The 13,321-nt window shown below is 40.6% G+C and overlaps 1 protein-coding gene across 9 annotated transcripts in view; it reads right to left on the bottom strand.

Moving 5' to 3' along the window:
• POU6F1 (POU class 6 homeobox 1) overlaps positions 1-13,321 on the bottom strand; it is a 34,415-nt gene that overhangs the window by 13,786 nt on the left and 7,308 nt on the right. For 4 of the 9 annotated variants that reach the window (XM_089480693.1, XM_089480635.1, XM_089480656.1 and 1 more), the window contains exons 2-4: positions 6,340-6,394; positions 2,977-3,076; positions 2,340-2,544 (exon numbers count right to left, since the gene is read on the bottom strand). In XM_089480693.1, coding sequence (XP_089336819.1) covers positions 2,340-2,544; positions 2,977-3,030 — 259 coding nt within the window. In that variant the 5' untranslated portion in view covers positions 3,031-3,076; positions 6,340-6,394. The other 5 variants (XM_089480662.1, XM_089480679.1, XM_089480687.1 and 2 more) reach the window with 3 other exon arrangements.

Genomic DNA, 13,321 nt, shown 5'->3' with positions numbered 1-13,321 from the left:
CTTTGTTTTCCTATATAGATTTGAGCCATAGAATGTCATATTAAATTAGTCCCATTGGGTGAAGACTGGATGAATAACTCAAGAGGCACAACCTGACAGCCATTTCCTTCCTGGAAGGAGGAGCCACAGGAGAGCAATTTCAGGTAGCAAAATCGCTGCAAATAAGTATTAAATGCCTCATCCACTCACCCCCTTTTCTGAGAAGGGCAATTGTTCTGGATTGTCCCTCCTGGAAGACGACTTTAAAACCATTCTGTAGAAATTTTACAAGCATCTTCTCCAGCTGAAAACTTACCTAGTTTACCTTCCTAAATTTCACAGAGCAGGAGTGGGAAATATGTTACCCTCCAGATGTTGCTGAACTGCGACACCTCACCATTAGGTATGCTGGCTACTTGCAATCCAACAACATCTGCTTGGCTGCACAACTCCTTCCCTAAATTTTGTAAAATCCAGATAAACAATCAAACAGACTTCTTGATACAGCTCTTCATTTGTAAACTTTGAACTATCAATGGTCTTTGCAAACATGTATATTTTGTCCGGAGGAACACATGACCGGAGAACTTGAAAGGGAATTCTATTTAATTATTTTTAGCAGGCCTATACAATGAATGCAATTGCAGAAATACCACTTGGATATGTTGCTTTAGCTTGCCTATTCCATGTTAAAAAGTCCCCAGTGGTCATTCCTGGCCAGTTAGTTGCTCTAAGTTAGAGTAGGCAACTGTTACTCCCCTCAGCCCTAGTCCACATAACCAATGAAAATGAATGCTAGGAATTACAGTCTAACCACATCTACAAGGGTCAGGAAGTCCAAGCAGAAACATCAACACTCACTTCCTTCTATATAATATGCACAAGCATATTCTCCAGTTGGGAGTCCTCTGACTAGTCTTTGGCCACTTGCCTTGGATTTCCCCTCTTAATCCTCTGCACTTGCCCCACTTGTATGTGCCCCAGTTTGTCCTAGCTTTGTCAAACACTGCCTTGGCCAGTTGCCTATGAACTGCAATTCTGTTGACTGTTTTTCTGCCACTTGCAATCTTGCCATCTTTTCCCACTATTCCTACATATTTCCCACAAATGAAGATCTGTAACAAGAAGTCTGTCCCTCTTCCTTGACACCAACTTCCTTGGCTCTCTTCCCCACCACCACCTTATTACATAAAAATCTATTAACATAGAATATATAGGAGAACTTCACTATGTCTGGTAACTGGTACATCAGCAGCCAGCCATCTGGAAGCATCCGCTGTCACTCTAGTGGGAATGAGAGAGATACAGACAACGACCAGGAGAAAGAAAAACAAATGTGAGGTGGCCCACACTAAGTGTTGTTTGCTGAGGGTGTGACTTTCAGAGACCTCTGCAGGCCATGTTCTAACGCACTGAGGCCCAGATCTGGACTGGAGACTGCAGGATCCTTGTTGTTTGTTGCTATGTGCCTTCAAGTTACAGTATTTCCAACCTATGGAAACCCTAGGGTGCACCTATCACAAAGTTTTCTTGACACAAATTGTTCAGAGGGGTTTGTATTTGCTGTCCTCTGAAGCTGAGAGAGTGTCACCTGCCCAAGATCACCAAATGGTCTCACAGGGATTCGAAACCTAATGTCCAGGATCCTAGTCCAGTGCTCAAACCACTACACCACACTGCCTGACCAGTATTAATCCTTTTAGTATTCCAAGAGAAGTGAGACATTTGCTGATCACAGAATGCAGTTAGCCCTCCATATTCATGGATTCCTTATCCATGGATTCAACCATCCATGGCGTGAAAATATTCAAATATATATATAAATTCCAAAAAAGCAAACCTTGATTTTGCCATTTTATATTATTAATATTTATTTATAAAGTGCTGTAGGATTTACACAGTGCTTTACACAGTAGAAATCAAAATGAAATAAGAATAAAAAACTGCCAAGGCAGACAGTCTAAAACATCAATATTACAAAATTAAAACATCTCTTAAATAATACAGCAAGCACACAATCAAAAAACAAACATCATGAAAAATTAACAGTTAGTGATATGGAATGCCTCTTTAAACAAAGTTGTCTTCAACCTGGTCTTAAAATTGGCCAAGGAAGTAACGGTTCTCAATTGGGTGGGTAGAAGATTATAAGCTTGGTGAGCAGCATGGGAGAATGGGAGAATTTGAGCAGGCGAGAAGTTACTCTCTAGTTGACATATTTCTGATATATATCCTCACAAATTGTCACTTAGTACAATATAGCTGGTGTGTTATTTCTAGTTCTTACTTCCAAATGTGGTTTCTGGATCAAGAGCATTAGTGGGGAGAACAAAACAAATGGAGCAGTAAGTGCTACTTACCCCCTGATTCTCCGCACACTTTCTCTGTGTTTTTCTCTGCCTCTTCCCTTCCTGTTCCACTGGGTTTTAAAGGAGAACTCCCATGATCCTCTCCTCCAGCCACTGCTGTCTGTTTCACAGTTTTGCCTTCATTTTTTTCTGGGAGTGGAGCATCCACACCTACCTCCAGCACTCTAATCGTCTCATGACCTGACATTACAATCACCTGTGGAGACAGCAAAAAATGAGAGGGACATGAATGGACCCAAGTCCTCAAAACAAACGGCACACCCTCTAAACCTTAGAGGAAGGCAATGGCAAACATCCTCAGAGTAAATTTTGCCAAGAAAACTATAATACAGTCACCTCAAGTCAGCTCAAGGGCACTTAATAATAGCAGGACCAGCAATGTGTGTGTATTCATACATATATGCATATCTAGAGTGAGAGGAGGAAGAGAAGAATATAATGGATCTCCTGCAGAAAGCTGTAGTTTGGTCCATAAAAATCAAACTGACACCTTAGTGGCCACATATACAGTCCCTGGTGGTGGCCACGTTTAGGAAACGCTGTCCAAGGTTCTACTGTGACATCTGTAGACCTACCATCTGTAGGCCTACCATCCCTGGGACACTGGGGTGATAGAAGTGGTACATACCTGCTCATTAACTGTCAAGGAGGCTTCTTGTGGGGGAACAGTTTTAGTGTCCATGACTGATTGATGGAAGATAGGGTGGCAACTTCTGGTGGGTCACATACTGCAAGAGAGAGAAATGCAAAGGTCACTGGGGTAGCAGTTAATGAAATGAGAGCATTCATTGGTCCTTACTGAGAGGTTTGACACAAATCTAGTTTATCCATAGACTTTAATTCCTCAGGATCCAGTAAAAGTTTCATTAAACCACCCATGTCACTGTGTCTAGATCTTCCATTGCCTTCTGTCCTAGCCTATCATACTACAGCTAGCCCTCCACACTCGTAGCTTTGACTTTTGCGGATTTGATTATTTTCAGATTTAATTAACATGTTATCTCTAGTAATCTCTGGGTGCTTCAGCATGACTCTGCTAGAGGTTGATGACAGAGTCATGCTGGAGGACCTAGAGATTCCTAAAAAAAAAAAAAAAAAAAAAAAAAACAATCTTGCTATCTGAAGGTCCTCCAGTATAATTCTATGGTCAACATCTGCCAGATGTTGGATAACAGAGTTGTGCTGGAACACCTAGAGATTCTTAGAAGTAAAAAAATAATAATACTGTGTTTTTTTATTTGCAGTTTTCCCACTTTCACAAGGGTCTTGTGCCCCTAATACTAGCGAATGGGGATGGCTCACTGTATTCACAATTCAGTCCCTTCAGGGCATCTCAACAGATTTTTGTTCCTCTGGAACAACTGACTTCAAGCATCATCACTGAAGTGTTGAGTTCAAAAAGAGAACCATGGCTGCCACACTGCTTCGAGCATAGAAGTGGTGGTGGTCCCATCCTGTTCCTGGAAGAGGTCTAAAGCCTATGAGATGAATTAATCTGCCCATGTGGAATGAGATGGCTAAACATCAATATGGCAACCATATTAAAATGTCTTTCAACAGTGATCCATCATTTCTCTGGATTTTAAAAAAATAGCACTACAAAGCCTGGCTGTTTTTTATGTGTATTTTTAAAAAATCTGTTTAAAACCCAATCTTATGAGCTGGCTCGTCTCAGTTTTTTAAGAGGGGTCATATTTGGAATGACCACAGTACTACCAATACTTACTGTACTTGCAAAATCACTCCATCAAAGCATTCCTCAGTATTCTCTTCCCCAGTGTGCAGCAACTTCAGCAGAACCCTTTCCTATTCTGCGCCTCATCTCTCTCTTGGGACATCTACAAAAGGCTCTTTAGCCCTTCCTTCCCCCCTCATTAGCATCATTTCCTGTGCTGATTTCAACTAAGTTGTGCCAGTTTGGTTTATCCACGGGCAGCATAAGTAGCTGGGTTGAAAGAGAGCAGGGCTGGAATTCTGGCAGGGTGTGATGTTGCCAATACACTGATGACACCCAACTTTATCTCTCCTCTCCATTTGATTCTAAGGAAGTTGTTTCTGTACTGAACCAATATCTATTACCAGTAAAAACTAGATGACAAACTGAAACTTAATCCAGAAGAGAGAGAGAGAGGTGCTGTTGGTTACTCGTAAGACACATCAAAACAGAGACTCTGCCTGTGCTGGATGGGGTTACACTGTCCCTGAAATCTCAGACTCGCAGCGGCTTGGGTGTTTTCATTGACTCAGTTCTGAGCCTGCATGCCCAAATTTCAGCAGTGGCCAGGAATGGATAAATAATCAAATATGCTCACATCTGACTTTCAATAATATAATGAATTCTGTTATTATACTTTACTTCAAATTCCTGCTGTCTTAATCTCATTGACAACCTCTTCTCTACTATTTAAGATCAAATCAAGGAATGTGATCCCCTTTTCCTTCATCCATCTTCTCAAAAAATGAAGTAGTCTGTGATGGCACATGGAGAAATTTTTGAAGATTCCATGCTTAGCAGAATTTCTCTTCCAACAGATATTGGGGTAGTTGAAGCCCATCATCACCATTTCCTGGCTTTGCAACAGCACAGGGCACCTTTTGTCGGTCCTCTCACTAGAACAGAGCATTAGCAATACTGGACATGTTACTGCTTCACTGAACCTACAGGAAGCACTACTGATGGCTGGTGCTGAACCTACAAAATTCCCAAAACAGGAACTAATGCAGGGTCAGTAATGGTGCAAACTGCCACCTTCAAGGCCTTTTAGGGAATGTCAACCCATGAACCCATCTTGCTACCACAGGAAAGGTCAAACAAGCTTTATGATATGATGCACAAAATGTTTTACTGTGTTTTCAAATCTTTAAAGAAGTTTCTGCACCTGGGATCAATAAAGCAGCAATTCAGCAAGCTTTTACTTGCTATCATTCATATTTTTAGAACTTCACTGTTGGTGTCAAAGTTCATCTTCAAGTTTTATTGGCCAAACTGTCATGGAGATTCTGGAAACTGTAGCCCAAAAAAGTAATTTTTCCAGCTTTATTTTTAGGCTATTATTATTTTGTGTTTTGGGCCACATAATTTGGAATGTATGTGTATGGAAAGAAAGGATACCTCTGATAGACTTGCAGAAAGGATTGGGCAGGACTCTTTCCAAATTTTTCATTAGCTTATTGGGTCATGTACTGTCCCTTTACTACCTTGAGGAAAGGTAATTGTATTTATAAGTGTCTTATGCATTTTTTATAAGGCGAGTCTCTATGATTCACTTAGCCAGCTTGCTTGGATGACATTCAAATCTACTTGATGCATGCAAAAAAGCGTTCTTATTTATGCAGCTACCCTGAAGACCACAAGTTGCAACCACTGTACTTGTTAAACTGGCACCACTTGAAGACACTACTTTAAGTTCACAGGGGCAGAATCAAAGTCTGCAATTCTTCAGACTTTCAAACTGTAATCTCTTTGATGAGTTGTTTCCCCCCAGTTTCTCCACAGCCTTAATTTAGAATGAAGTCTGGTCACATGTTGCGTCAAATGACCAGTCTTTCTTCCCCTTTCCCATTGACCAGTTGTCTTCTGAAAGCTTAAAATTAGATGGTCCTGATACATTTTGATGTTCTTAGCACTTTTATCATATCCAGGTTTTCTACATTGTGTACCAGGCTGGCATTCTTCTAGCTTTCTACATGAAAGCAACTAATATTTTTAACACAGAGAAACATTTCAGTATATGAATTCCACCCTGGCCGTTTGAAGTGGCATAATTCAGAAACATGATTAGGGTCTCACCTGTTATTGGCAAGAAATGGGATCTAGAAAGACAGCCATATTTACAGTTGAGACAAACTATTAAAATGTGCATGTTATATCTCTTCCCATTTTCTCCTCTTCTACTTCTTGGCTTATCTTCTACTTCTTACATGAAAGGTATCAAACTATGTTGAATGGGGTTAGCAAGCAAGCCCCCCTCCCCAGTTTTAAAAGAAATACCTTGCTATAGTCTTCCTTTGGAGTATCTGCATGGGTTGATATTTTGTGAATAGCTCTGAGATGAAGAGAAAGGGCAGGAGAGTATTAGCACAATGAAATATTTATCTAGCAACAGACGCTTTATAAAATCACCTTTTAACGTAGAACGATACAATCATATTTTACTTAAATTCTTCCATTAGTTCTACAATGCAGATGTGCATACTATACTATAATAAAGTATATGAATATCAGGTTGAGCTATTTCACACATTATGAAATGTGTCCTCATCATCCTGATCATCATTTATTCTACTCCATGTTTTCTCTCAAAAGAAAACCCAAAGCAGCAGACACCATGCAAACAAAATTATCTCAGTATCAAATATGATAAAATATAGCAGAGTTGGGAACAATATGACACTCTAGATGCTGCTGGGCTGAAGCCCCATCACCCATGGTGAGAAATGTTGGGAGTTGGAATCTAACAATAGCTGAAGGGCTGCATGATTCTTACCACTGTCTTACTATTTTATGATTGTGTGTGATGCTACTTTTGCAGAGATTATACCTGTGAAAAGATTTACAGAGGCCCCCTCTTTGAGAAATCTCACATGTTCAGAAACTAGGTAAAAGATCAATCAGCCTACTCAAGCAGCCACACACCTCTGCACAGATGCGTCACTTCAGTGTTTGCACTACACCTTCCTACTTCAAGTGGTGGCGAATTCACCAGCTCCCACCTTCATCCCAACTGCATAGTTTGCAAAAAGAAACGAAGTAACTAATGAGGCTTCTGATCCATTCCTTGTCTCTGATGCCAACAGTTATATAGAGTCCTAGATTCTGAACCCAAACAGAATATGAAGTTTAAAGAAATCTAGTTTCCTGTAGTGATGTTGTTTAAGTCAAGTCTTGGATGGCTACATCACTACATAAGACTAATCTCTATTATCAATGTTGTTGGAACAAGTTCATTCCCTGGGAGCTGTCCAAGTCCTGCAAAACATTAAACCCACCTAACTCCCATCTCCCACTTTGATTTACTGCTTGCCTGGCAGCTCTGCCACGTACTGTATTTCTTCTTCACTTACTGCAGTTTGCTTTGTTGGCCTCATAGATGTCAGCTGTCCAGAACAAGACACTGGTAACTGTAGTCTAGTGAGAGTGCTGGGAAGACTGTCAGTGATCCATAGAACTATGCAAAGAACTATGGCTCCTGCAGTTGCCTTCAGAAAGAGAATGCCTTAGTGACAGGTGATACACAGTAGGGCCTGTGGGGCAAACCATGGGGAAACTGCAAGTGAAACTGAGGGGCCACCAGAGATGGAGCCAAAATAATTCAGCGGTTCCCAACCTGTGCTCTGAAGGAGCCCTTAGTGCCCTCATGCACTTCCCAGGTGCTCTGTGGCCATTCCAGGAAAATTATAATCTCTCCCATTTCCCCCCCCCCCCACCCGCCATAACACTATTCCTAAACACCATTAATTTGTAAGACATAGGGTAGGCCTTTTAGGAGCTCTGCCATAGCAACTGATTCTAAAACGGGCGCTGCGAGTCAAAAAGGATTGGAACCCCTGATCTAGTTTGACACTTAACTTCCTCTTTTGCAAAGTCTACGTACACCTTCTACTTCTCTGTTACAGTCAGCCCTCCATATCTACAGATTTTTTTTTATCCACAGATATCATATACACAGATTCAAGCATCCATGGTGTGAAAATATTTTTAAAATATATAAATCCCAAAAATCAAATCTGGATTTTGTCATTTTATACAAGGGACATCATCTTATTGTGCCATTGTATTTAATGGGACTTGAATATCCATGGATTTTGGTATCCACCAGGGTCCTCGAGCCAAACCCCAGCAGATACCAAGGGCCCATTGCATTGAGGAAAAAAGGTGGATGCTGGGTGGACAATATCCCATCTGCCCCAAACAATAGGACCATCCCTGAGATGACTATTTTGTTAGTTTAAGCCTTTAGTATATACATGCCGGTTGGGGGGGGGGGGGAAAGAGAGAAATAAAAACAAACCTGTCCCCCACCAGGAGCCTTCTCTCTACACAGCACTGTAGTAACAAAGTCAATCAAAGAGCTATTCTTAGAATCAGACATTCATGAGTATGAAACTCATCATGGAAGCATGAAGATATCCACAGTATGACAACATTCACACTTAAGATAGTTATCGTTTGCAAAAATACTCAGATCGTTTCAGACCCTCCCCATGGGACAGAGTCAAACAGAGAGCTATTTTTTTTGATGCGGAGCAGAGACCAATTAGCAAGAGAGGCTATTAAAATAGACATTTCATAATGTCAAGCTCTGTGCATGTTCTGCAGCTCACAAGTGGGCTGGATCTCATTTAGCAGACATTCTGCCGGCTTGTAGTAGGATTTTTGTTTTGCTACTTCACACATTCTTGCAATTAATGGGACAAATAATTTTGCCCAGATGGCAATGTTAAGTGTACACTGCAAGAAAAACAGCCTTTCCAAAGCAGATGGTGACAAAGACATGAAATGCGCAAAAGAGAAAAAGAAAAAGGAGAGGGTGATTTGCAATACTTGGGAGCCTCACGGTGAATATAATTACCAAATTTAATTACAAGTGCCAATGAGTCAGAAATGTAACAGTCTCAGATACCATTCCAGAGGGAATCTTATCTTCAACACACCACAGGTAAGAAGCGAACTGCCTGTGGAGATGCCTTTGCTTAGCATCAGAGAACTGTCAGGATTTAACTAGTGCCCCAGATCTCCAGTTTAAATCCCACAAGAACTGGCCTTTAAGCACACTGTAAGCCAGGATCTATTGTATACCAATGCAGGAATGTTCCTCCAAGCTGGAGACAAATGATTGTTGTCAAGATAGTTGAAAGCAATTAGAAAGAGGGACTGCTTCCTATAATAATGCTTCTGATGTAACTTGTGAAAAGAGAACTTTCTTTTTCCAAATATAAGACGCATGAGATTTACCTTGGCCTATTATAATGCAGTGCAAAACAAAAAACATTGTTTGTACATCCTTTCTTGTCTTTTCAGTGTAACAAGGAAAGCCAAGGTGAAAGATTACAAAACAGCAATTTAGTGTTAGGATCGATGCATGCTAGATGCCTTAATCTCATAAATATCAAACTTGGGTCTGTCCAAAAGAAGGATGTACAGAATAACCAGCCAGACCAACAGTGAAATCTCTTGAACAAGAATATGTGACATGTTTGTTGTTAGTGGCTTCGACTCATGACGACCTATGAGACATCTCCATTTCTCCCTATTCTCCACCTTTCTGCTCAGGTTCTGCAGGTTCATGCCCATGGCCTCCCAGATTGAGTCAATCCATCTGGTGTGCAGTCTTCCTATCTTTCTACTGTCCTTTTCTAACATTATAGACTTTTCTAACAAGTTGTGCCTTCTCCTGATGTGGCCAAACTAGAAAGCCTCAACTTAAGTCATCATGGCTTCCAAGGAAAGTTCAGGCTTGATCTGTTCTAGGTCGCATTTGTTTGTCTTTTTGGCTGTCCATGGTATTCTTAGCACTCTTCTCCAGCACCATATCTCTAATGTGACAAGACTGCACGCTTAGAACAGTTTCTTGGTATCAGCCACAAAGAGAGACTACTTGCCTGTTTTGCACTCAGACCATTTTCTCTTCTTTGCTTGAAAAGAGGCAGATATTTCACTTATGTTAGGTCATGCTTCCCAATTGCTAAATAACATCAGTGAGCTTGGAAGTTAATGAGTCAGTCACATATCACTAAGTTAACATGTAATGAGGCTTTCTGTCATAATGAGAACATAACAAAGCCATTTTTAAGTATTATAACAACTAGGAATAGTGTGTGTGTGGGGGGGGAGGGTGTTGTTAGATAAATAATGTTTTCTAGTTATTTAATGGTATTTTAGAGAAGTTTCTAAAACTTCTTCAGTTTTATGCCCTTATCAGACATAAGGCTTCCCCGCTTTGCCCCCACAACAAAAAGGAATGAAAAAGTAATGAGGTATGTAGCAATGTTAACAGTGACAAATCAGCAGAGGTGGATGGATGCGAGAGCAAGTCACAGAACAAATCACTTTCCAAGCTCTGTGACTTCAGTACTTCAAAGGTTCTGAAGACCAAAACCCATTCTTGGCACATTGGGCATTTTTAGTCTTGAAAACAGAGGCTTCCAAACTGTTTGAGGACAATGCTGGTTTAACTAAGTAACCCCCAACACACCAACACCTGTCTGGTAGACCCAGCAAGATTGATTTTTCACAGCCAAAGAGAAATAAGAGGCCGTTGTTTGTTGTTACATTAGATTGGATGAGCTTTCTATGTGCTCCAGCACAGCTCTTCTTATGACACAATGACCCATTGGGGGGAATGTTCCTCAAAAGGCTCCCAAAAACCAGCATTACCTCTCCTAGAAACAGTATTGCTGTATGGACATTTACAACAAATTACAGCATTTCTGCCCTAACTGTGGGCTTGCCACCTGCGGATTTGAGCATCTGTGGATGACAAGTCCCACTGATTTCAATGGCTGCATGCACATGCAGCACCATTAAATACAGTGGGATTTGAGGTCCCACAGTTTTTGCCATCCACAGGCGAGAGAGGGAGTCTGGAACAGACTCCCCTCCCCCCGATTGCTAGGAAGGGCACACTGTATCTACAATAAAGCAAACACTTTTATTGATTTCAGTAGTTCCAGATGACTAAGTGGTGGTTTTAAGTTTTATTTAGTCAGAGAGACTGAAATTAAAGAACACGTCTGTCCATTTCTAGAACTCTCCATTTGCAGTTCCCCTAATCTGTCTCTTGCATTTTAAAATATTGACAGATACTTCAAAGTAGGTGTGGTAGTTATCTTAAAAGCTGCATTTATCATATACCATAAACACGCAGTGCTGAAATAATTGTATTTCATCCTTGGAATCCAAAATGTGGCTGAATAACAACAAAAGCTCCACATACAACCATGTTATGGCTAGCTGTAAAAATAATTGAAACAGATGGGGAAACCTGCTGAGCTGTACCATTGCAGTCCTTGAATCATATCTGGCTACTTCCCAGATTCTAATCTTATTTGAGATGACTCGTTCTCATTCCTGGAAAGTCTATGCCTGGATGGGCTGGCTAACAAAGGCCTTTGTTGGCAGCTTCTCTGAAAACACATTTACAAAGCATAAGGATAGATAGCATTTGCTTAAAGATGTTTGGGTTGTGAGGGCATACAAAATAAAGCTATGAAGTAAGCTGTCATCATATCCAGCCACTTGATTCAACCATTAGAATCAACTAAAACAAGTGGTGTGTGTTAAACCAGGCATATATGGGCAATGAGAAAGGTGCACTTCACTTCTAGTTTAAGGGAGGCAACAAGGGCAGTAGTGGAGGTTTACAATGAAAGCACATAATATGCTAAACTTACCCACAGCACAAGGCAATGTCTTAGAAGAGAACCTATTACAGTGGGCCCTTATCTGGGGGATACGCGTATGGCAAAAACCACGTATGCACGAGCCCCATTGAAAACAATGGGGCTCGTGCATGCAGTACACGCACCATTCTTTTCATTACAGTGTGGCTTCAGCGTAAGCTGAAAGTTGCGTATGGCACGGGTGCACTATACAAATGAAGCCCCGAATACCACTTAAGTAAAAGTATGTACTGTATATACTCGACTATAAGTTGACTTCATGTATAAGATGAGGGCAAGTTCGGGGGCCAAAATTATGGCTTTTGACCTGACCCGTGGATAGGTCAAGTATAAAACTTGGAAGCTCCCTCAGTGTGTGTATGTGAGCGGCAAGAGGGAAACAGCAATCAATGAAGCTTCAGTGTTTCAGCCTTCAATCTCACTGGAGGGTGGGAGAGGGATTGTTAAACAAACAATGATCAATCAATCAGTCACCAAGGACTCTATCTGCTTGATTCAGGTTAGAAAGAAACTGCATGGGAAAATCTGAAAGAACTGCTATCACATTACCACAGTGACCCATAAATAAGTCGACCTAGGATTTTGGGGTCAATTTTTGGGCATAAATTTTTAGACTTATAGATGAGCATATATGGCATCTTTATGTCAGCCTATGAATTTTGCAAAGGGTTTGATTGGTTTTTTAGGCAAGGAAATGTCAGAGGGAGTTTGCCATGGCCTTCCCCTGAATATCCTGTACATCATACCTGGTATTTCCTAGTAGTCTCCCTTCCTGGTACTAACTAGGGCTGACCCTTATTTAGGAATAAATCCTGTTCTACACAGTGGAACTTACATCTAAACAGACTAATATAGGATTGAATGCTAAATAAGTTACAGCTGTTCCTTCCTTCAAGTCTAATTTTTATTAAATCTCCCATTTATATTATAATAATATTGGTTCGCATCCTAGCCATTAGTTTTCCTTCCAATCTCACATCAACAACCGTATTAAGGGGGAAATGAAGAAACCGAAAATAACGCTGTGAGGCTTATTTCTGAACAAGCAAGTTTAAGTTTGATCTGAAATCTAACAAAACAAGAGAAGTCTCACAGAGGCAACATATTCTAGGAAACAATGATTGTAATAAAGACCTGGAAACACCATGTTTAAGAAACTAGCATTCTAATATTGTAACCAGAAAACACAAATTCTGTACCCAGAATTCAAATTTTATATGAATATATTCTGCAAATACATACTTTTCTGTGAGGGTATGGCTAGAATTATGATGGTCTCATCACTCATTAAACTGAAGCTACTATTCACTCGCTACTAGAGAAGCAACCAATAAGCTTCAAGGCTAACTAGGGGGATAGCTACACTGCAGAATTAAAGTAGTTTGACACCATCTTAACTACCATGAGTTATCTTACAGAACCCTGGGGTTTGTAGTTTAGAGGTCTTTGACAGATCAAGCTGAATACCTCCAAATTACAAATCCCAGCATTCAGTAGGAGAAGTCATGGCAGTTAAAATGATGTCAAACTGCTTTAATTCTACAGTGTGGCTACATGCGTGGCTAACCTAT

This window comes from Sceloporus occidentalis, unplaced genomic scaffold, assembly GCF_023333645.1.
Source record: "Sceloporus occidentalis isolate IW3139 unplaced genomic scaffold, rSceOcc1.0.p SCAF_1, whole genome shotgun sequence".
NCBI classification, from domain to species: domain Eukaryota; kingdom Metazoa; phylum Chordata; class Lepidosauria; order Squamata; family Phrynosomatidae; genus Sceloporus; species Sceloporus occidentalis.
This window is presented reverse-complemented; position numbering and strand designations above follow the sequence as displayed.